The sequence below is a fragment of the Dreissena polymorpha genome, chromosome 13, assembly GCF_020536995.1.
Source record: "Dreissena polymorpha isolate Duluth1 chromosome 13, UMN_Dpol_1.0, whole genome shotgun sequence".
Classification (NCBI taxonomy): Eukaryota; Metazoa; Mollusca; class Bivalvia; order Myida; family Dreissenidae; genus Dreissena; species Dreissena polymorpha.
In genome coordinates, this window is record NC_068367.1 from 42,035,303 (window position 1) to 42,060,961 (window position 25,659).

A 25,659-nucleotide genomic window follows, 5' to 3' on the forward strand; every position below is an offset into this window, starting at 1 on the left:
ATGTGTTTACATATCTGTCATTGTGGTTATACTGTATCGCATGTCAGATTGTGTTTACCTTTCTCTTTTGCAATGTACGAATGTGTGTTACTGTATCATCTCGGAATTATTAAGTAAGTACACACTTTTTTCTATTAATTTGCTTAAATGATTGACTTTCTTTTTCAGAATGGCAAGACGTTTCATTAATAGAGTTGATTTACTCGACAGTCTTCAAAATTCTGAGTTGATTGAACGCTATCGTTTGGATAGGCAAGGGATTTTATTTTTAAATGACAAACTGACTCCTTTTATTGGACCAACAAGCTTCAGGAACAATAGTTTAAATAGTATTGAAAAGATTTTGATTGCTTTAAGATATTTTGCTACATCTAGCATTCAACTTAATGATGGAGATATCCATGAGGTTTCGCAGCCTACAGTTTCAAGGGTCATATCCCAAGTTACTCAAGCTTTGACTGAGCCTGAAATTGTACGACAATTCATTAGTGTTCCAACTGCTCCCGGAGAAATCCGACAAATAAAGGAAGACTTTTTTCAATATTGCAAGGTTTCCAAATGTAATTGGCGTTATCGATGGGACGCATGTCCAGATTCAAGCCCCAGTTGTTGATGAACCGGCGTATGTGAATCGGATGGGTTACCATTCCATAAACACACAGGTAATCCTTTTTTTATATTATATTTTTAATTATTGTAAAAATTGCTATATAATATATTATATTCTTCGGGTTTGTTAATTGGTGTTCAATGTTTATTATTATTATGTATGAAGATTTAATCATTTATATAAATCAAGAAAAAACATTTTCAATGTATGCATTTAATTTCATGATTTATACTGATACCATTTGTTATTTGCATGATAAATATGGATATTTGATTTAAAATTCCTAAAACAATCAAATAATAAATTTGGGGCCAATTTAACAGTCTTCTTTCTTATATTTTTTATTATACTGAAATGCATGGATTGTGACATTTTTATACAACTTCTTATTTTTTGTTCATAAGTTTTCCAATATGGTATAGTGTTTTCACTATACTACAAATAAAACAGTGGAAACAAGATGCTTTTGTGAAACACTATGTCCCCCATATCTTTGACCTTGAGGGATGACCTTGACCTTTCACCACTCAAAATGTGCAGCTCCATGAGATACACATGCATGCCAAATATCAAGTTGCTATCTTCAATATTGCAAAAGTTATGGGCAATGTTAAAGTTTGACGCAAACAAACAAACAGACACGGCAAAAACAATATGTCCCCCAGTATAGACTATTAATACTATGAATGTATCTCTATATCATGTTTTTTTTACAGATCATGTTTGATGCCAATTGTCTGATTAGAGACATTGTACCGCTGTGGCCTGGGGCTGTCCATGATGCCAGAATCTTAAGGCAAAGTGGCCTATTTCAAATCATGGAGCAGAATGTTGTCGATGACCAACATCAATATCTACTTGGGGATTCGGGATATCCGTGCAAGAGATGGCTCCTCACTCCATTTATGAATCCAGCTGATGAGCACCAGCTGATTTACAACCGGTTAGATAAATTGCATTTGTAAATTCTACAACATTGGTACAGATGTTCCCTAATAAACACCATAACCAAAATAAAAGCACCCCTCATGCTAAATACAAATCTTTCACTGAAATGTTTGAATAATTAATGAGCTACACAGTCAAGTCTCTACGATTTGCTTATAAGGTTAATGTGAATAAGTGGGTGTTTATTTGTAAATACTGTATTTTGATATTGTGTTTAACTTCCATTAAATGTGTTTATGCCCCCAAAGGTGGGCATATAGTGATTGCAATGTCCGTCTATAAGAAATTCTGTCACACTTTGCGTTTAGGTTTCAAAAAATCTGGAAAAACACTTTGCGTTTAGGTTTATAAAAATGTGGAAAAAGGGGGCATATGTCATTCTATGGTGACAAGCCCTGTTAATGTAATACATTTCATAAAAAAAACTATTAAGTTATACAATAATGATGTGCAATTCTAAGTACTTAATACATATTAATGACTGGTGCTTTCATTGCAGGTGAATTACCCACTTGATCATGAACGTGATATAATGCTTTTGCTACAAAAGAGAAAATTGAAGATCATACTTTAACCATTACTTTTGTATTAAAGGGCACACAAACGTACGAGATCTGTGGTTGAGCGCTCCATAGGGATTTTGAAAAGGAGATGGGCGATTCTGCACAATGAAATTAGATTGCATCCATTAAAGTCATGCAAGTGAGTTCATTATAAGAACCTGTAATCATTTTACTTTGATACACAGTGAACAGTCACTACGACAAATTTAATAGTTTAACAGAATATGTTAGTCACTGAGAGATATAGTTTTGTTCTCTACATGAAGATTAAATTTTATGTTAACACAGCTTCAAAAAAAGTATTTCTGAAATAAATATGCTTGTATGACTCTACAGCTAACTTAAAATTTTAATGTAATTTCATTTTAAGTAACATTAATGATTAATATCTTGCCCCTGTCTTGAAAAAAACGACACTCTAAACAGCACCTGAATTAATGTGACTAACATGAACAAAAAATGCGTATGTTTCAAGTATTATTTATGTTATAATTACATGTTATACATATTTTAGGTTTTTATGACATTTTTATGCAACTTGTCTAACTTAATTAATATTTTTATTAACAGGGTGATTTTGTCATGTGCTGTATTGCACAACATATGCAACATGCGAATCTGCCAATGGATCCTTTGGACATAGATGCCTTACCAGATCATCCTGAAAATTACCATGGAAATGAAGATGGCCTTCGTTACAGGAATGTAGTAGCAAATACATTTTTTTAGATCATAGGTGTCGTGATCTGAGAAAACTAGGCATAATGCATGTGCGTAAAGTGTCATCCCAGATTAGCCCAGATATTGCAGTCCACACAGAATAATCAGGGACTACACTTCACGCCTAAATTGGATTTTTGCTAAGAAGAGACTTCATTTAAACGAAAAATGTAAAAGCGAGTGTGTGGACTGCACAGGCTTATCTGGGACGTCACTTGACCCACATGCATTATGCCCGGTTTTCTCAGAACGCAACTCATATTCACATTGAATAAGTCATGTTTTCAGACCTGTTAATTCAAATGACTTGCATTTTTAATTGAAACAACTATTTAAGCTTTTAGAACATTTTAAACTTACTAAAGTTACTGTATACAATTTTTCCAAAAATCACAAGAAATACACAATGAAGATGAATTTCATGTAACTCTTTAATATAACTAAACTATATCTTCATAACAAAATAATAACAAATAACATAATAATATATTCCTCATCAAATCGCGCCAACTGGGCCTCAAACAATTGTATTTGAAGCTCCAGCTTCCTCTTCTTCAAGGCATTAAGTTCATGTAGACTGCAATGACTGCAACTAAATGGATATTAAAAACATGGTATAATTATTTAATTTTTATTTAATTTTCACAAACAGTAAATATTTTAATTGCTTCTTTTTTGTATAATGAAAAATGGTAAATAATGATGACACTTAAGGTTCAGTCAAATGATAACACTTTAGGTTCAGTCATCCATATTATGCACATGTTTCTGTTATCTAGATGCTTGTATAGAATAATTTATTATATTTTAAAATACATAACATACATACCATGATGGTGAAGGTTTGTCTGGAGGAGAAATAGTTGCGCTTCTATAGCCATTCTCAGCCATCGATGGTGTATATCTGGAATAAGTGCATCATGTCTAAAGTCAGATGTATTTACCATTACAATTTTTGATATTCAAGATATGTTGGTATTATATTAACATGTAAATAATGCCTTCGTCTGATGGCCAGTGTTTTTTTTGCAAATGATATGCATGTGCATGTATATATATATATATATATATATATATATATATATATATATATATATATATATATATATATATATATATATATATATATATATATATATATATATATATATATATATATACAATTTCTGTTTATGAAATTGCATGTAAGTTAATTGCAATAATAATGTTTTCATAATTAATGCCTCACCTTCTTTTCGGATTAAAGGAAACTGATTTTGACATCGCAGCACTAAAATTAAATAATATTAAATATCAATTATAGACCTATTCAAAATGTAATTTCACTTTGAAACATGTACAAAAATCATTGGTGCATTATTTCATTTTGTATGGCCCCGGATCGATAGATCGGGGATACAATGTATATTGTTTTTGTCCTGTCTGTCTGTCATTCTGTCCCAAAACTTTAACCTTGGGTAAAATTTGATAACTTTTGCAATATTGAACATAGCAGCTTGATATTTATCATGCATGTGTATCTCATGGAGCTGCGCATTTTGAGTGGTGATCCTTGCAAGGACCATATTAATTTGTAAGAATCATTCAGCAATGTTCAAAGTAATATAATTCAACATAAACTTGTTTAATTATTTGAATATTGACTTTTCACCATTCAAAATGAGCAGCTCCATGAGATACACATGCATGGTAAATCATAGGGGCATTGTGTTTCTGACAAACACATATCTTGATTAATTGTGTTATAAGTTCAAGCTATCATCAATTGTGTATTTTAATGATTACCTTGAAGTACACATGGTCCTGTTGATTTCAGCATCTTGCTGGTCATCATCACTGTAAGCATATTGACAATATGTTTGTTTTTTAAATCAACATCATTTGTTTCAATAATTCAAATTTGTTGTTACATTTTAATTGTTTATTTATGCAATTGTTACTTGTATATGAATTGTCAAAATATTGTGTTTAACATGCACGTTCATTACTTTACCTGTTGACATGTTTAGATAAGAGATACTCTTATTTATAAATTGAAGTGTATTGGTTGTCTAAATAGTTCCATTTATTAAGTAATTACATCATTTGTGGTTATGCATATATGTTGAAAGAGTCGCTGTCATGATTTATTTATTTTAAATAAATGAATTTAAAAACAAAACAAATAAATTGTTCAAACACAAGACAACATTACTAATTTTGTTATTAACACTTGTATTTATATTAAGCAAGTATCATTTATATACTTTATTTACACAAAATTATTATAGCATTATTTTAAGGCTAACATCAAAGCAATTCAATTATGGTATGCTACATTTACAATATGTCAATACGTCACTGAAAGAACTTATTTTAAGAGTAAATGTTCTAATTTTTGTATGCATTTTAATGTTACTTTAAACAAATTACCGCATATCAGTCAATTGCAAAATAGAGGTGTCTAGGCTGCTGGGTCCAATACCCATTATGTCAACTCCCTCTTTTCCAATTACGTTCATCACAGCCTCAGTGAGGATTGTGCATTTTGAATTAAACGGAGGACTGCCTGTAATATTTTGAGTATTATACAATAATATGCACTCAACAAAACATAATAAAAAGCAAAACATAAACAGTACTAAGTGATACTTTGACAGGTGCACCATCAGGAGAGAACGTTTAATATAGCCTGTGATCCAATAACAAAAATAAACAGCAAAATAAGTTGATTGTTATTATAATTAAAATTTAACAGTTCTAGTAAGCTTTTTTTTTCAATTATGGTCACAAAGAAATGACTATATAATATTATTTATTGCCATTTTACAAAAAATATTGTTTTGACAAACTGCATTAATAAGTTATGTTTATAGAAGTTAATATTCAAATAATTAAACAAGTTTATGTTGAATAATATTACTTTGAACATTGCTGAATGATTCTGACAAATTAACCCGTTTACGCCTAGTTGAGTCTCCCATCCTTCTAAATTGGATCAATTTATTTCCAAAATAAGGGATGTCTAGTATATTTATTTCTATATTTAAAATATTTCTTACATACATTCATTTAAGCAAACAGCCCAGACCCTGATGAGACGCCACATCATGCGGTGTCTCATCTGGGTCTACGCTGTTTGCCAAGGCCTTTTTTCTAGACGCTAGGCATAAATGGGTTAATATGGTCCTTGCAAATTGTATAGTTTCCATGTTATGCTTGTAATGTTGTTTTATATAAATTATTTAACAAATACATCAACTTCCACAACAATAAATAAAGTTGTTCCTTTTATACTTGGTAAAAGAAAACAGCCCTAGTTAAAGTTTCATACCAGTCAATGTCAGCATACGCTGATGATCCTGGTAAATGCCTCTTTGTGTAGATGTGAGGTTCTCCCATTTTTTCTCGAGGTCACTCCCTTTTCTGTGGGGCCCTGTACTATTGGCGTTAAATGTAGTCTCCACATTTGACCACATTTCCTTTTTTACAGAGCTAGAAATTTCTGAATAAAAGACAACACAGAACTTTAAATATATACTTTGTAGTGGGCTTTCTCTGATTTCAATGTCATGTTAACCCTTTCAGTGCGGGAACCGAATTTTGAAGGCCCGTGCAACCAGTTTGGATCCAGATGAGACGCCACAGAACGTGGCGTCTCATCAGGATCCAAACTGTTTGCTATTCTGATAGTATTCTTTGAAAAAAATCGAAGAAAATGCTAATTTTTGAAATTTAGCAGACGACAAATTTCCCAGCATGCAAAGGGTTAATGTTCACTTTATACTGTGTTTTTTATGTTTAATTTGAGGATATATTTCATTCTTTTTTCCAGTATTATATCCACTTTGATAAGATGCTTATCCTAATCAATAATATCATCAAAAAATTATTTAAATTTAATTTAAGTATTGCCTTTAATATGGGATACATAGCAACATATTGTGTCAACACAACAAAAAACAATTGCTGTTGTTGTGAAACACAATGCCACCTACTGCGCCACTTAAAGCCATAAATGTGACCTTAGACATTATGTGATTACATTGACCTTTCACTACTCAAAATGTACAGCTTCTCGAGATATACATGCATGCCAAAATATCAAGTTGCTATTGTCAATATCGCAAAAGTTATGACCAAGGTTAAAGTTGTGGGACAGAATGACAGATAGACAGGCAAACATTTTGAAAAAACAATATACCCCCGACCATTCAATCCGGGGGTATAAAAATCAAATTAGATACAGGGTAATATACTTTATTTTGTGAAACGCATTGCAAGCAAACATTCTAATTGTTAGTTATTGTGCACTCAATGATATTAAAACAATTGTATCAAATGCAATTAGACATTGATAATATTAATGAACTTTCATAAATTGAATAACAACAATGGCTTAATAGTTAATACATAAACGTCAATACAGCCATTTGTCTTCCCCAATTAGGAAAAGTACCTTACCCATTTGGAGAAATTAGTGCGAAAAATCCTGAAATTGGGAAATTTTGCTTCATGAAATCTTCCAATTGGGAATGATAGGGTTTTTTAATAGCTCAATGGTATCAAAAGCAAAGTAATAATTTTATTTGTTAACTTGCAGATAATGCTCTTTTATGGAACAAAATTGATGGCATTTGCCTTCCTTTTGGGAAATTTTCAGACAGCAATTGTAGTTTTTCTTCATTTGGGAAAGTACCTTTTACGGGTACATTATAAAGCAGGGGAATAATCGCTGCCATAAAATACTTAATTATGTTCATACTTTAAAAGGCAGTCATAAAAAATATCTGCAATTAAAGTGTTTGGATGTTAAGGAATAAACTTATCGAAAGTAATTAATATACCGGTACGATAAAAAATTATAATAACACTTACGGCTGGTAAACCTATGTCTGTCCAGTTTATGCCTGGACATACCGAAGTTCATGTACTCTTCACCCATCAAATGAGCGAGGAGGGTGTTTTCTTGTAATGTAAAGTTGGGCGCTCGTTGTTTCGCCATTTTTTTCCAACTATCGTCTGCATTCACTTCCGTGTTTTTTCCAAATTTGTGTACATGTTTGTTGTTGATTAAGAGATTGACGACAACAGCATAAAATCGATACAGATATTTTGTGACAGCTGTTTCGACAGATGCCGGAAGCGTAAACCTCTTACATTATGCACTTTTTATATTATTTATTCATCATCTACACGTAATATTAAGATTTTTCTTATCAACACATTTGTGCGCTAATAACATTCCGCCATTTTGCGAGCACTTTTCAACGTCATGTTCTAAATATAGTAATATTTTTGGCTTGACGATTCCAGTTATAGAATTATTTTTAAACGAAAACGCATTTATTTTTCCTAAGTATTTAAGGACAAATCTTACCTTAGGTTCTACCTAAGGGACTTACTTAGTAAGAAAGTTAAGGAAATTTTTGCCTTAGGTAAATTCTTAGATAATTAAGGAAATTTTAGCCTTAATACTTAGGTGGTTGGTGAATACGGGCCCTGAGTATAATTATGTAGCTTTTTTGTGTATTGTCAACCTATATCTAACCATAACACAATGTTAAACAAATGTTAAAAACGTGACATCATGTATGTATATGTTATTGATGTATTTAGACGATGTACTCTGTACAAGTCTCAATAAAGTGTCTTGTCTTGTATCCGTGAGTTATTGTCTTGGATTCGAATGTCATATTCTTGTGATTTTAGATAAATAATTAAAGACAGTAATTATAAGAATTTGATGAAACTGCATATGTTGTTCCGTGTAGGCTGCACATTCGAACTTTGTCATTTCGTGTCCACCATTCACACGTTGTTCATGCAGTTGTTTCCTTTGTGCAACCAATTTGCTCTTCGTTTCATCTTAGATACTAATGATTCGAATTAAATGCATTATCATATGCGGCAAACCTTTTGGGTGGACTTGCGCATATTCTCGAGTTGTTCCTCTCAAAAAGATTTCTGCGATATATTGTCCTAAGATAAACATTATGCCAAAATTTAATGTATTATACGGTTCTATGGCAGATCACAGGAACTTATGATCAGACGTTGATGCAGCTACCTCGTCGTGCCTCAGCATGGCTACAACGGTGTTTTCTCTAAATAAACGTAACAAATGGGGAAAGGGACAATACGTAAATTTACTGTGACGATCAAAGAATCAGTGGCGTCTTGGCAGGGTAAGGCATTATAACATAAGATGCAAAAGTGATCGCTCGTTATTATTTACAATAATAAGAACATTATTCAACAGACAACCACTGTCAGGGAAATATCGACAAAAGAAGCTCAGGCAAATTAGTGAAATACTTGGTCTAAGGTACATAGATTGATAAATGACTAACCAGGATAAATAGTGACTGCCTATACATAGCTTTGTGGATGTTCTACTACAATAAGTTATAGGCAATCACTATTTCACCCTCGCTCTTGGAAAACAGGGTTTACGCGTAAAATGTATTCCGCTTTTATTTTGTTTTTTTTCCATATTAATGCGATATTTTCTTCATGAAATTCAAGTTTAGGCTGAAAATGCCGTCCCTGATTAACCTGTGCGGACTGCACATGCTAATAAGGGATGACGTGTAACACACATGCATTAAGCCCAGTTTTTCCAAAGCGTGGCTCTTGTATTAGCTCGTTGTCTAGGCATGGTGGCAAAGACAAATTATAAAAAAAATAAATTTTCTATCCGCCATAGTTTAATTGCTTTATTTGATGAACTACCCTCGACACGTTACGCTAGTTTGTCATATTCTCGACGTCTAATGGGTCACCCACGTTAAAATAAGGGGCCGTCAAACAGGCCCACTAAAGTCGACTTGCGAACACGTGAAGACGGCATCCAAACGCCGAAAGTAGTGACCTTTTTTGCGACTACTCGATTTATTGCAGCTCAGTGTCTTTAAGTCGTTTTGACTAGGACGGCTGTATTAAAAATTCTTTACTCGCTATATGATTTAGAACATCTACACCTTCTTTTTTAATACACACTCACATTGAATAAAATTAGTGGCCAATATTATGAAATGCACCGATTTCCACTTGCACTAGAATTACACAATTCGGAAATACAACAATCTAAATTTTCATGAACTGACAACGCATGAATTCCGATTGATCTGGGCCCGTATTCACCAACCACCTAAGGGAAAAAAATTACCTAAGGTTGTCATTTTGCCTTAGGTTTTTGCTGTTTTTCCCTTAAATTTAAGGAAATGCCTTAAGTCATATTCACAAACTTCCTAACCTTAGAAATACGCCTAAGGTTGACCGTTTTTTCCCTCAAAGTTAAGGGACGTGTACACCTCCCTTAAGTCCAAAGAAATCACCTTAAAAATGGCGCCGTAGCAGACGAATTTCCGTTGTTTTCGCCTTTTTTTGAGCAAACTCCATCCCAAAGGTATGTATTCTTTGAAATGTATCACCGTTCTAAACACAGACCGATATGTATTCCAATTACTTTCAGAGTCCGGCTTTTAAACAGTATAACGGAAGTAACATTGTTGTTAACTTACGCGAATTTTGTGATTACCATAATAATTGCATTTTTGTATCATTTAACGTCATTTTCAGTGCATGCATCATATGTTTGAAGAAATGGAAGGGACATGAGTTTAAAGTGGCAATATGAACTTGAACCTGGGATGTGTTTACATATCTGTCATTGTGGTTATACTGTATCGCATGTCAGATTGTGTTTACCTTTCTCTTTTGCAATGTACGAATGTGTGTTACTGTATCATCTCGGAATTATTAAGTAAGTACACACTTTTTTCTATTAATTTGCTTAAATGATTGACTTTCTTTTTCAGAATGGCAAGACGTTTCATTAATAGAGTTGATTTACTCGACAGTCTTCAAAATTCTGAGTTGATTGAACGCTATCGTTTGGATAGGCAAGGGATTTTATTTTTAAATGACAAACTGACTCCTTTTATTGGACCAACAAGCTTCAGGAACAATAGTTTAAATAGTATTGAAAAGATTTTGATTGCTTTAAGATATTTTGCTACATCTAGCATTCAACTTAATGATGGAGATATCCATGAGGTTTCGCAGCCTACAGTTTCAAGGGTCATATCCCAAGTTACTCAAGCTTTGACTGAGCCTGAAATTGTACGACAATTCATTAGTGTTCCAACTGCTCCCGGAGAAATCCGACAAATAAAGGAAGACTTTTTTCAATATTGCAAGGTTTCCAAATGTAATTGGCGTTATCGATGGGACGCATGTCCAGATTCAAGCCCCAGTTGTTGATGAACCGGCGTATGTGAATCGGATGGGTTACCATTCCATAAACACACAGGTAATCCTTTTTTTATATTATATTTTTAATTATTGTAAAAATTGCTATATAATATATTATATTCTTCGGGTTTGTTAATTGGTGTTCAATGTTTATTATTATTATGTATGAAGATTTAATCATTTATATAAATCAAGAAAAAACATTTTCAATGTATGCATTTAATTTCATGATTTATACTGATACCATTTGTTATTTGCATGATAAATATGGATATTTGATTTAAAATTCCTAAAACAATCAAATAATAAATTTGGGGCCAATTTAACAGTCTTCTTTCTTATATTTTTTATTATACTGAAATGCATGGATTGTGACATTTTTATACAACTTCTTATTTTTTGTTCATAAGTTTTCCAATATGGTATAGTGTTTTCACTATACTACAAATAAAACAGTGGAAACAAGATGCTTTTGTGAAACACTATGTCCCCCATATCTTTGACCTTGAGGGATGACCTTGACCTTTCACCACTCAAAATGTGCAGCTCCATGAGATACACATGCATGCCAAATATCAAGTTGCTATCTTCAATATTGCAAAAGTTATGGGCAATGTTAAAGTTTGACGCAAACAAACAAACAGACACGGCAAAAACAATATGTCCCCCAGTATAGACTATTAATACTATGAATGTATCTCTATATCATGTTTTTTTTACAGATCATGTTTGATGCCAATTGTCTGATTAGAGACATTGTACCGCTGTGGCCTGGGGCTGTCCATGATGCCAGAATCTTAAGGCAAAGTGGCCTATTTCAAATCATGGAGCAGAATGTTGTCGATGACCAACATCAATATCTACTTGGGGATTCGGGATATCCGTGCAAGAGATGGCTCCTCACTCCATTTATGAATCCAGCTGATGAGCACCAGCTGATTTACAACCGGTTAGATAAATTGCATTTGTAAATTCTACAACATTGGTACAGATGTTCCCTAATAAACACCATAACCAAAATAAAAGCACCCCTCATGCTAAATACAAATCTTTCACTGAAATGTTTGAATAATTAATGAGCTACACAGTCAAGTCTCTACGATTTGCTTATAAGGTTAATGTGAATAAGTGGGTGTTTATTTGTAAATACTGTATTTTGATATTGTGTTTAACTTCCATTAAATGTGTTTATGCCCCCAAAGGTGGGCATATAGTGATTGCAATGTCCGTCTATAAGAAATTCTGTCACACTTTGCGTTTAGGTTTCAAAAAATCTGGAAAAACACTTTGCGTTTAGGTTTATAAAAATGTGGAAAAAGGGGGCATATGTCATTCTATGGTGACAAGCCCTGTTAATGTAATACATTTCATAAAAAAAACTATTAAGTTATACAATAATGATGTGCAATTCTAAGTACTTAATACATATTAATGACTGGTGCTTTCATTGCAGGTGAATTACCCACTTGATCATGAACGTGATATAATGCTTTTGCTACAAAAGAGAAAATTGAAGATCATACTTTAACCATTACTTTTGTATTAAAGGGCACACAAACGTACGAGATCTGTGGTTGAGCGCTCCATAGGGATTTTGAAAAGGAGATGGGCGATTCTGCACAATGAAATTAGATTGCATCCATTAAAGTCATGCAAGTGAGTTCATTATAAGAACCTGTAATCATTTTACTTTGATACACAGTGAACAGTCACTACGACAAATTTAATAGTTTAACAGAATATGTTAGTCACTGAGAGATATAGTTTTGTTCTCTACATGAAGATTAAATTTTATGTTAACACAGCTTCAAAAAAAGTATTTCTGAAATAAATATGCTTGTATGACTCTACAGCTAACTTAAAATTTTAATGTAATTTCATTTTAAGTAACATTAATGATTAATATCTTGCCCCTGTCTTGAAAAAAACGACACTCTAAACAGCACCTGAATTAATGTGACTAACATGAACAAAAAATGCGTATGTTTCAAGTATTATTTATGTTATAATTACATGTTATACATATTTTAGGTTTTTATGACATTTTTATGCAACTTGTCTAACTTAATTAATATTTTTATTAACAGGGTGATTTTGTCATGTGCTGTATTGCACAACATATGCAACATGCGAATCTGCCAATGGATCCTTTGGACATAGATGCCTTACCAGATCATCCTGAAAATTACCATGGAAATGAAGATGGCCTTCGTTACAGGAATGTAGTAGCAAATACATTTTTTTAGATCATAGGTGTCGTGATCTGAGAAAACTAGGCATAATGCATGTGCGTAAAGTGTCATCCCAGATTAGCCCAGATATTGCAGTCCACACAGAATAATCAGGGACTACACTTCACGCCTAAATTGGATTTTTGCTAAGAAGAGACTTCATTTAAACGAAAATGTAAAAGCGAGTGTGTGGACTGCACAGGCTTATCTGGGACGTCACTTGACCCACATGCATTATGCCCGGTTTTCTCAGAACGCAACTCATATTCACATTAAATAAGTCATGTTTTCAGACCTGTTAATTCAAATGACTTGCATTTTTAATTGAAACAACTATTTAAGCTTTTAGAACATTTTAAACTTACTAAAGTTACTGTATACAATTTTTCCAAAAATCACAAGAAATACACAATGAAGATGAATTTCATGTAACTCTTTAATATAACTAAACTATATCTTCATAACAAAATAATAACAAATAACATAATAATATATTCCTCATCAAATCGCGCCAACTGGGCCTCAAACAATTGTATTTGAAGCTCCAGCTTCCTCTTCTTCAAGGCATTAAGTTCATGTAGACTGCAATGACTGCAACTAAATGGATATTAAAAACATGGTATAATTATTTAATTTTTATTTAATTTTCACAAACAGTAAATATTTTAATTGCTTCTTTTTTGTATAATGAAAAATGGTAAATAATGATGACACTTAAGGTTCAGTCAAATGATAACACTTTAGGTTCAGTCATCCATATTATGCACATGTTTCTGTTATCTAGATGCTTGTATAGAATAATTTATTATATTTTAAAATACATAACATACATACCATGATGGTGAAGGTTTGTCTGGAGGAGAAATAGTTGCGCTTCTATAGCCATTCTCAGCCATCGATGGTGTATATCTGGAAGAAGTGCATCATGTCTAAAGTCAGATGTATTTACCATTACAATTTTTGATATTCAAGATATGTTGGTATTATATTAACATGTAAATAATGCCTTCGTCTGATGGCCAGTGTTTTTTTTGCAAATGATATGCATGTGCATGTATATATATATATATATATATATATATATATATATATATATATATATATATATATATATATATATAAAATTTCTGTTTATGAAATTGCATGTAAGTTAATTGCAATAATAATGTTTTCATAATTAATGCCTCACCTTCTTTTCGGATTAAAGAAAACTGATTTTGACATCGCAGCACTAAAATTAAATAATATTAAATATCAATTATAGACCTATTCAAAATGTAATTTCACTTTGAAACATGTACAAAAATCATTGGTGCATTATTTCATTTTGTATGGCCCCGGATCGATAGATCGGGGATACAATGTATATTGTTTTTGTCCTGTCTGTCTGTCATTCTGTCCCAAAACTTTAACCTTGGGTAAAATTTGATAACTTTTGCAATATTGAACATAGCAGCTTGATATTTATCATGCATGTGTATCTCATGGAGCTGCGCATTTTGAGTGGTGATCCTTGCAAGGACCATATTAATTTGTCAGAATCATTCAGCAATGTTCAAAGTAATATAATTCAACATAAACTTGTTTAATTATTTGAATATTGACTTTTCACCATTCAAAATGAGCAGCTCCATGAGATACACATGCATGGTAAATCATAGGGGCATTGTGTTTCTGACAAACACATATCTTGATTAATTGTGTTATAAGTTCAAGCTATCATCAATTGTGTATTTTAATGATTACCTTGAAGTACACATGGTCCTGTTGATTTCAGCATCTTGCTGGTCATCATCACTGTAAGCATATTGACAATATGTTTGTTTTTTAAATCAACATCATTTGTTTCAATAATTCAAATTTGTTGTTACATTTTAATTGTTTATTTATGCAATTGTTACTTGTATATGAATTGTCAAAATATTGTGTTTAACATGCACGTTCATTACTTTACCTGTTGACATGTTTAGATAAGAGATACTCTTATTTATAAATTGAAGTGTATTGGTTGTCTAAATAGTTCCATTTATTAAGTAATTACATCATTTGTGGTTATGCATATATGTTGAAAGAGTCGCTGTCATGATTTATTTATTTTAAATAAATGAATTTAAAAACAAAACAAATAAATTGTTCAAACACAAGACAACATTACTAATTTTGTTATTAACACTTGTATTTATATTAAGCAAGTATCATTTATATACTTTATTTACACAAAATTATTATAGCATTATTTTAAGGCTAACATCAAAGCAATTCAATTATGGTATGCTACATTTACAAAATGTCAATACGTCACTGAAAGAACTTATTTTAAGAGTAAATGTTCTAATTTTTGTATGCATTTTAATGTTACTTTAAACAAATTACCGCATATCAGTCAATTGCAAAATAGAGGTGTCTAGGCTGCTGGGTCCAATACCCATTATGTCAACTCCCTCTTTTCCAATTACGTTCATCACAGCCTCAGTGAGGATTGTGCATTTTGAATTAAACGGAGGACTGCCTGTAATATTTTGAGTATTATACAATAATATGCACTCAACAAAACATAATAAAAAGCAAAACATAAACAGTACTAAGTGATACTTTGACAGGTGCACCATCAGGAGAGAACGTTTAATATAGCCTGTGATCCAATAACAAAAATAAACAGCAAAATAAGTTGATTGTTATTATAATTAATTTTAACAGTTCTAGTAAGCTTTTTTTTTCAATTATGGTCACAAAGAAATGACTATATAATATTATTTATTGCCATTTTACAAAAAATATTGTTTTGACAAATGCATTAATAAGTTATGTTTATAGAAGTTAATACAAATAAACGTCAATACAGCCATTTGTCTTCCCCAATTAGGAAAAGTACCTTACCCATTTGGAGAAATTAGTGCGAAAAATCCTGAAATTGGGAAATTTTGCTTCATGAAATCTTCCAATTGGGAATGATAGGGTTTTTTAATAGCTCAATGGTATCAAAAGCAAAGTAATAATTTTATTTGTTAACTTGCAGATAATGCTCTTTTATGGAACAAATTGATGGCATTTGCCTTCCTTTTGGGAAATTTTCAGACAGCAATTGTAGTTTTTCTTCATTTGGGAAAGTACCTTTTACGGGTACATAAAGCAGGGGAATAATCGCTGCCATAAAATACTTAATTATGTTCATACTTTAAAAGGCAGTCATAAAAAATATCTGCAATTAAAGTGTTTGGATGTTAAGGAATAAACTTATCGAAAGTAATTAATATACCGGTACGATAAAAAATTATAATAACACTTACGGCTGGTAAACCTATGTCTGTCCAGTTTATGCCTGGACATACCGAAGTTCATGTACTCTTCACCCATCAAATGAGCGAGGAGGGTGTTTTCTTGTAATGTAAAGTTGGGCGCTCGTTGTTTCGCCATTTTTTTCCAACTATCGTCTGCATTCACTTCCGTGTTTTTTCCAAATTTGTGTACATGTTTGTTGTTGATTAAGAGATTGACGACAACAGCATAAAATCGATACAGATATTTTGTGACAGCTGTTTCGACAGATGCCGGAAGCGTAAACCTCTTACATTATGCACTTTTTATATTATTTATTCATCATCTACACGTAATATTAAGATTTTTCTTATCAACACATTTGTGCGCTAATAACATTCCGCCATTTTGCGAGCACTTTTCAACGTCATGTTCTAAATATAGTAAAATTTTTGGCTTGACGATTCCAGTTATAGAATTATTTTTAAACGAAAACGCATTTATTTTTCCTAAGTATTTAAGGACAAATCTTACCTTAGGTTCTACCTAAGGGACTTACTTAGTAAGAAAGTTAAGGAAATTTTTGCCTTAGGTAAATTCTTAGATAATTAAGGAAATTTTAGCCTTAATACTTAGGTGGTTGGTGAATACGGGCCCTGATTATGTGATGCGTGATTTCTGTGGCATTGAGGAAGAAGTTAAGTAAAAGGTGACGAGACAAACTTCAGACCTAAAATTAATTATAGAACATTAAAGTGAATACAGTCTACGTTATACAGCAGGGTTTATTTAGTGTATAAAGAGAATATGGTGTTCTGAGATTTCTAAGCATATAACATTTACGAGCTTTTGCATCGACAATTTGCGAACTCTTATACAATATACACAATCTTTATTCGATAATATACGGATATTCGATAACCAGATATATTGCGAAGCATCTATTAGATACAATCGTTGTTAAAGTCGAATTTCTAAAACATTACATTAATGCAAAGTACGGTTAATATTTTCAACATGAATTGTCTATAAATGTTAACATGATTCTGTACAATAATAGAATAAACACAAAATAAAGCAGAGCTTAGCAACCATTAAACAATTGTTTATTCATGCGTAATCATGCACGGAATAAATTATCATACACAAAAAACTTATAAACACTTAACAAAATGGATTAAAATATCACAACCTTAGGATTAAGGTGCAGCGGAAACTATGTTTATCCATGATATTCCATCATAACTAAATTGAAACTTTCCGTTCAAACTTTGTAAGACATACCTATATGTTATATCCGAACTTAAGTTCTGTAAACTTGAAAGTTTTTATATGGTTGGGATATTTCTGATTAAATAAACTGAAAGTTTTGTTTTTGATGAATGACCAACATGTATTACACGAGACAGAAAACAATTACGGTTGTTAAATATCGAACAGTTGGTTAAATACTTTTTAAAGTTAAAAATCTTAACAGTTATATACTAAGTTTGTAAGGCGAAATCTTTAACAATACTGTGTGCTCATATACAATAATTGTAAAAGTCTTCATCATTTACCAAGTTGTTAACTTGGCGTTTTAGACATGGCCCCTGTAATTTTATCCAAAAACGAATTTTAAATATCAAAGCAAATTGGTATTTATCAAAACTGCATAATATGCGAATTTGTTTCTATCACATAAAATTTCATATATATTAACTATTTTATTTTGAAAATAAAAAGACATGATCTAGCCCCAAACTATGTCATAGCCCCTTGATTATTCACGGACATGGACGAAATGCACCAAATAGTCAGCGATCATACTTAGTACAGGAAACTTATTCGTCGTTGTCGACATCCTTTTCTGTTGGTTTCGCGACTGTTGGATTGTTCAATTCATCCATTCGTGAAGAACGACCATCTACAATTGGAAGAGATAAGTCGCCATACATGCCGTGTTGTCTTACATATACTTTTGAACAGTTTTATTATGATAACACATACATAATATTTAACGGCATATCGGTATTTCAAGTGCATATAGTCTTGTTGCATAAAACAAAACATATCGTTACGTCCTTTACTTATTTACTCATCTTTTGAAAGACAATGATAAATTCTGAATTTTTTTAGAAAAACTATATACGGGATTGACAGCTTTTACTCCAGAAATGTTTCAAAGCAATTCGAATTTTAAAAAAGTTCAGTATTTTAAAAGTGTCTTAATTATAACATAAACCGTGCAATAATTGTCTACACATGCCTCATGAGACGTCTTAAAATGTACGATTATAGCAAATTAACCAAGAGGCAAACGTATCATATCTTTTAATTTGAGCGTAAACAATTCTCTAAACGCTTAGTATGCCCGTATACAACCGTTATCAGTTATTCTGTGCGCAAGTCTTATTTTAACAGCAAATAAATAGTATTTTATCAAGGAAAAAACAGAGTATTGGCGTCGAAATACAATCCAAATATTCCGTTTATTGGTAATTAAATGTAAATATTTAAGTTGTTTCATACTTTCAAAATGATGGCAAATAAACACTTATCAAGTAAGTGTATGAAAGCATTTCACATAACGCCGACGCCGCCTAAAATAAATATGTCGCATGTTGATGCGACAAAAATAATTCCAAATGTATTCAAAGAAATATTGTAAAAAAAAACATATCGGCACGTTGTTTTCGCACATGTTATTCCCCCCTAGATACTTTTAAAAAATCAACCATAATATTTAATATCATTGCGCAAAACAAAAAATAATTTATGTTTTTGTCCAAGACACACACACTATCAATATGATAAAAAGATATGCATGTTCTAAATCAAAATAAAACTGAAAAACAAAAACAGATAAGCATCATGACTTGTGTTGGCCGCATTTAAGCTCCCATGGGACTGAAACGAATTTCACATATTTCCTAATCTGAAAGAAATATCTGACAATGTCTTAACTTCTATTCCCGAATGTAAACGAGTCTCCCGGTGTTCAATCGGAGAAATAATGAACCACATACACATGGTCACGAGATAACTTTGTTTTATTAACGTCATCAACCCGTTCTATATCAAATTACTACAGCTAGCGTCAAACGTTACCGAAGCAATTGAGCAGGAAGTCCTCAAGAGTGTTGTAGAGATGTGTGCGCGAGTTTCCGCCATTAATGGAATGTTGTTGATCGATGTAAAACTGAAATATCATATGGTCATTTACTTACACGATGATGATGATGATGATGATGATGGTGGTGGTGGTGGTGATGATGGTGGTGATGATGATGATGGTGGTGGTGGTGATGATGATTATGATGATGATGGTGGTGGTGGTGGTGGTGATGTTGGCGGTGGTGGTGGTGATGATGATCATGATGATGATGATGGTGATGATTATTATGATGATGGTGATGATGATGATTATTATTATTCTTATTATTATTATTATTTCATACGTATGAAAGGTCAGGAATATCTTGATATCATTATAATACATTATAGCTTTATTTTTATTAAAATCTGTGTGCAAACTCGTACAGCGTCTCTTTTTATACATTGTTTGAAAACGAAAGTGCTTAAGTCACGCGATAATTGTTTAATCAAATCATAATTTAATCTCATTTGTATGACGCGTTCTATATAAGGAAGTCAGTGAAAGAATACCTGCGAACGGAAGTACACATTTGCCTCTGTCAACGCTCGTGCTAGATGCGCAGAGTTCTGGAAATGTACATTGTCTGAAATAAAAGTGTAAAACACGTGTTTAAATAAAACAAAAACATCACTCAAAAGTGGTTTTATGTTCAAATTCGTACGCAGTTAATTCCTCTGAAAAATAGTGTGTTGTCCCACATTATAATCTTTTTTTAAGTCTGTTTTTTAAGTATGATAAAAAATGTCAAAAATAAGTATTCATGAAGCGCATCGTGTTGTCATAGAAACGTTCAAAACATTACCTCTCGCAAATACTGTATAATTTCTTTGCTTTGACCGCAGGTAATAGGTATATCTGCGCTAAACACCAACAACAACAAAAACACCTGCACAGTTTTAATTGTAAACATACCTCGCGAAAGGACGCATTTATTTCACTCGCTATGATGATGATTCTTTTGAATACAGTTAGCCAAATTCTAGTTTTTTAACGGAATGTTACTCTTTGAAGTAATTATCTCGTTTTAACGTAATTATATTCTATCGTAATCATGTTTAATGCTTTGAATGGAACAGTGCTCTTCAATCATACTTCATGAAATGAGTGAATAGCATATTATGTTCAAGTAAGTTTTGAAATGAGTTTTACTTCAGAAAAAGTAAACGTCTGTGAATTGTTGTGTTATTACTTACCATCACCCGTTCCATGGACGAGCATAAATGTGCTCTTCTTAAAGTTTTCGGCATACCGAGAAACATTTGCATACTGTAAAGAAAATAAAAAAGTGTTAATTAACTTTTAGATTAAAAAATGAATACAAAGCGAACTGTATCAAATCATGGTAACCGTATTTGAAAAAGTCTTTGTACATGCTTTTCAGAAAATGGTTCGCCTATTTTTACTAAAAATCTTAACACGAATACTTTGGACGAACTATTTTTATCTAAAGCTTTAACATTAATATATAAACATTTATTGAATAATGAAATATGCTTATTACATTATAAGCTTCAGAGTTTTCATCTGGAAGGCCCATATACCGCTCTGTATATACAGTATCTGGAAAAGAATAATGCACATGTGGAAGTAACGTACCCTGAATAGTATATGGGCCCAGGAGCCCAATATATTAAAAAATATATATATAAAGTCATGTTTAATGAGAGCAAACTTGACAAAGAGCCATGAATTAAAAAAACAAGGTCATTAACTTGAATTTATCATAGACCTGTCTTCACGGGCCGCACAAATTTTTCAAATAGCTTTAATCCAAAGCATTCCTTGTTCCTCTTATGGGCAATTGGACAACATTTCAGAAGTTTACTTCAAAGAAATCTGTCCAGCCGTTTACTTACAGTCGGCCGATAACCAAGAAATGTTTCGAGCCCGTTTGTCAACCCGAATAAATCTTCGACAGACTATCTTATAATATTGTTTCGTTTTTCCCCTTAATCGATAGCTCGCGTCCTTTTTTTTGAAATACGAGGCATGTCACATAATGCATGCATATGCAACCACTAACCCCCTAAAAACTAATTTCAAAAAATTATATATATATATATATATATATTATATAAGTTACTTCCACCTGTGGAATAATGCACCGACATTGTCACAGTCGTTTCTATAAATAACGTAACGAAACATTGAGTGTGCAAATTGTTGATTCCCTTCTTTTCAAATATTGTAACCCACACAAGTATGGGGTTAATTTGATGATTCACTTCTTATGATTTATTATAAACTAAAATAATAGTTGATCATAATTTGTATTCAAATATGCTATTCACTTGTTTACAACAGGCAAGGAACATAATCAAGTGCCATCATACCCCTAAACAAAGCTCTATTCCTGAGCAGAGACACGTTTGATAAAGTGATCTTAGTTGTCGCAGAGATGACAATTTGAATACTATTTGATCGTGGTGTATTTTCTACTCATCGGAACACTTACTCGTTTTGAATTGACTAATAAATAAAGTAACTCGTTGTTAATTGACTAATAAATAAAGTAAACTCTGAACTTTCTTCTTACTTATAAACTATATTTACTAGACTTAATTATCAGTGCGTTTTCTTAACAAAAGCCCATTTTATTTCTGCTAGATGTATTTAAAGAATCATAACACAGTGGCAGGTTATTGTGTTGCCATGCAAACCGGACGTTGGACTGCAGACCCTGCTTACCATAGTACGTCCATGCCGTTACCGGGGCGACCGACATGCCGCAGTCGAACACCTCCGAGCCGCGACCTAGCACTGAGGCGGTCAGATAACCCCCGTAAGACTGTAACATGGTTACCATTTAAGTGTTCTGTACAATGTTTCTATTTGTTAAAGTTCTTACACGAGTAATGTTTAAAACAATAGCGCGTTTGCGTAAACTATTATATTCTAGCATAATTTATGCATAATTGTTTTTTCCTAGAATCATTTAAAATTTGCGGACATTTATTGCTAATAACGTAATAAGTGTACATGCGTTACATAATTTTAGTCGTAAAAATACTTAACATACAATATGCGGCTAGTATTTAAGGCATTGTACATACAGCACTTTTGCTAAAATACATTGTATAAATACTTAAATTCAATGCTTTATCTGTGTGCACGAAAACGCATATTTGTCAAAAGGATGGTTTTGGAAGCAAACATAAAAAAAAAAATAAACAAAAAATTCTCTTTTATAAAATGATTTCTGCATCGGTACTCACCCATCCCCAAATTGCCGTCCTATCCCCGATGTACTTCAGGCTATTGAAATACCTAAAGAATACATCAAGATCTTGACACACACTCTTCATAATCTTGTATATAAGTATATGTCGTATAAGATGACACAATTCTGTTAAAGGATGATGAACAATGGACCCATTTGTGACCTTGTTTTATTTAAACTTGCGTTTATGTCATCTTGGAACAATATGTTCGTTGTATGATTTTGTTTTATTTGTGTTTGATATTGTGTTGTACACAAAACATATCAAAGGGTGTTTTTATCGGTCCAAATAACTTCCACTTCAAGTTATTATTGACTTTGATATTCTTGCTTTTTGAAAGATTATCCGAGGAAAGACAATATCAGATACACTATAGAATCTTTACCTTCCCGCAACTATAGAATCGTCCACTTCGGTGGTTCCAAGATGGCGGTAGTTAGCATGTCTCCAGGCGTCGCCCCGCCCACTCGAGCCACGTGGGTCGGCGTAGCCAATCACAATGTTGTGTGAGCTGGCCAGGTAATCTTCCCAACCTAGGGAGAAGGCTTTGGATACTTTCTGAGAGTCGGGGCCCCCATATCTATAATAAAAATCAATGTATATAAACCGTATTCTGGGAAAATGGGGTTTAATTCATTTTCGCAAACGGTCGTCTAGCATTAACATTTGCAGTCCGCAAAAGCCACTCAAGTACGACACTTTCCGCTTGTATGGCATTGTTCGATTAAAGGATGTCTTTTATAAACGAAAGTCCAGTTAAGGCGGAAAGTTTCCCCTTTGATAGCCGTGTGTGGAATGCGCGCGTATACATGTATTTGGGATGACACTTTAACGCCCCTGCAGTTTTCCAAGATAGAGGATAAATGATTCGTTTCCCGATACGCGCTGATATTTTAACATACAAATTACATAGTCAGAATTTTAAATCAATCAGGTAATGTAAACGAAAAGAATCCGACAGCATATGCTGTAGTGCTGTAAAATAAAGATACAATTAAAAAAAAAAATTGTCAGAGTATGAAAAGAAATAACTTTTTTTCTTAAAGGCCAATAAACAACGTTTTGCCACTCTGAAGCGTGCTTATTCAGTATTCGTCTAATAAGTTCCACAGAAACAACACTTCTAAACATTTTTAGCAAATACACAGCGCACCATTTAATTATTAATTTCATTATATTCACAACAGCATAGTATTTTGGTTACTCGCGTAAAGCAAATGCGCAAGTATATTTTTAGTTTTTATGCAATTCATTAACATAACCCCATGATGCAAATGTGCCTCCCGAAAAAGGTCCTTAATTTTCGAATCAGCAAGATGATAATGAACACAAAACACGCTGCCCAAGTATTATTGGAATATGAATACTATTCTCTCCAGAGGAATCACAATACGATATCGGACAAAATATTCACCTATATATGGGCAGTGCTATTTGAAAAAGGAGTTTAATGCATGCGCGTAAAGTGTCGTCACATATTAGCATGTGCAGTCCGCACAAGCTGTTCAGTGACGACACTGTCCGCTTAAATGTATGATATTTTTCGTATATAGAACGTTTCTTCTTAGCAAAAATCAAGTTCAGGCGGTAAGTGTTGTCCCTGATAAGCCTGTGCGGCATGCACATGCTTATCTGGAACGACACTTTACGCACATGCATTAAACCCCCTTTTCACAGAGCACGGCCAAATGTTATGTACGTACGTTCACTTACACACTTGTGAGCATGTTGTATTGTATCACCTCGTCTTCTTTGAGAGGTTCTGGCAATAGCAGCTTCGCCCACATTGCTGCAATTAGCAGAAAATGATTTGAAATTTCAATCATGAGACATCGACTACTAGTATCTCTGGAATATTCTGTTCAATCTATTTTAAGCAAGCATGCATAAGAAGGGATATTCACGTGACAAACAAGACGGGGACGTACATGCCGAGTCGACAATTTTTCGCCGTTTTATACCCTTTATTACTTCTATTAATTGTTAAAATGCGGCTCACTCCTCAGCCATGTAGGCAAAAAAGTGATAGCGTTTATATCGTTTTTATATTCGCTCTATATCTTGTGGTTACTCGCAGCGAAACATTTTAGCGGTTCACACAATTACAGCTCCCGGTAAGAAAATTCGCAACAAATAAAGTCAATATAAAGAATGAATAATCATACAAAATAAACTTTAATCACATTCCTGATGATATGCCTGGAAAGTAAGTGGCGTTTAAAAAAATAATAAAGGGTATTAAACTGGCGATAAATAATTATATGTCTCGACACGGACGTCGCCATCTTATTTGTCACGTAATGACCCCCTCTGATGAATGCCAAAAGAGTAATAACATGATAGCTGTTGCTAGCTTACCTCGATCTCAGTAATTTAATTGCAACTTAGCTAAGGCATATATTGCCAGATACTCATGAACATTGTAACAAAGGAACGGTTTGCATGTACACTTGCTTTATGTTATCACATCATCAGGGAACGGTTTGCATGTACACTTGCTTTATGTTATCACATCATCAGGGAACGGTTTGCATGTACACTTGCTTTATGTTATCACATCATCAGGGATCGGTTTGCATGTACACTTGCTTTATGTTATCACATCATCAGACGTGTATAATCGTAATAATCTCAGCATTATTTCAAAACTGTAAGGATAAACTGTAACGCACAGACAAATGGTTCACGTTTTCAATACCCGTTAAATAAAACATATTTATTGAATACTTATCTT

General features: G+C 32.8%; 4 protein-coding genes and 1 long non-coding RNA gene across 8 annotated transcripts in view; 2 read left to right on the top strand and 3 right to left on the bottom strand.

The window, feature by feature from the left end:
* Nucleotides 1–75: 75 nt before the first annotated feature.
* LOC127854618 (putative nuclease HARBI1) lies at nt 76–2,264 on the top strand. The gene is made up of 4 exons (XM_052389681.1): nt 76–113; nt 551–662; nt 1,327–1,553; nt 2,153–2,264. Exons 2-4 carry the CDS (start codon nt 636–638, stop codon nt 2,262–2,264), a joined length of 366 nt encoding a protein of 121 aa, XP_052245641.1. The 5' UTR covers nt 76–113; nt 551–635.
* A 486-nt stretch (nt 2,265–2,750) lies between these two features.
* Nucleotides 2,751–16,935, bottom strand: LOC127856182 (uncharacterized). Of its 2 annotated transcripts, none has more exons than XM_052392254.1 (7): nt 16,598–16,935; nt 6,155–6,325; nt 5,254–5,389; nt 4,627–4,677; nt 4,070–4,111; nt 3,671–3,745; nt 2,751–3,433 (listed from the first exon to the last, which is right to left on the bottom strand). In XM_052392254.1, the coding sequence occupies exons 1-7, from the start codon at nt 16,722–16,724 to the stop codon at nt 3,295–3,297; spliced, it is 741 nt and encodes a 246-aa protein (XP_052248214.1). In that variant the 5' UTR covers nt 16,725–16,935; the 3' UTR covers nt 2,751–3,294. The 2 variants fall into 2 exon arrangements, with proteins under 2 accessions (XP_052248214.1, XP_052248213.1); XM_052392253.1 differs by lacking the exon at nt 16,598–16,935 and adding an exon at nt 7,699–7,995.
* LOC127856199 (uncharacterized) lies at nt 10,545–13,427 on the top strand. Its single transcript, XR_008037895.1, has 3 exons — nt 10,545–10,588; nt 11,026–11,137; nt 13,167–13,427. It is a non-coding gene; the product is annotated as an uncharacterized LOC127856199 (long non-coding RNA).
* On the bottom strand, nt 13,657–15,902 carry LOC127856188 (uncharacterized). The gene is made up of 5 exons (XM_052392261.1): nt 15,684–15,902; nt 15,057–15,107; nt 14,500–14,541; nt 14,145–14,219; nt 13,657–13,907 (listed from the first exon to the last, which is right to left on the bottom strand). Exons 1-5 carry the CDS (start codon nt 15,881–15,883, stop codon nt 13,769–13,771), a joined length of 507 nt encoding a protein of 168 aa, XP_052248221.1. The 5' UTR covers nt 15,884–15,902; the 3' UTR covers nt 13,657–13,768.
* A 502-nt stretch (nt 16,936–17,437) lies between the features above and the next one.
* Nucleotides 17,438–25,659, bottom strand: part of LOC127856168 (dipeptidyl peptidase 4-like) — a 33,370-nt gene continuing 25,148 nt past the window's right edge. For all 3 annotated transcript variants that reach the window (XM_052392220.1, XM_052392221.1, XM_052392222.1), the window contains 9 exons: nt 24,639–24,714; nt 23,311–23,505; nt 22,920–22,971; nt 22,393–22,492; nt 21,206–21,264; nt 20,898–20,970; nt 20,214–20,287; nt 19,656–19,746; nt 17,438–18,471 (listed from right to left, as the gene is read on the bottom strand). In XM_052392220.1, coding sequence (XP_052248180.1) covers nt 18,389–18,471; nt 19,656–19,746; nt 20,214–20,287; nt 20,898–20,970; nt 21,206–21,264; nt 22,393–22,492; nt 22,920–22,971; nt 23,311–23,505; nt 24,639–24,714 — 803 coding nt within the window. In that variant the 3' untranslated portion in view covers nt 17,438–18,388. The remainder of the gene's footprint in view (nt 18,472–19,655; nt 19,747–20,213; nt 20,288–20,897; nt 20,971–21,205; nt 21,265–22,392; nt 22,493–22,919; nt 22,972–23,310; nt 23,506–24,638; nt 24,715–25,659) is intronic.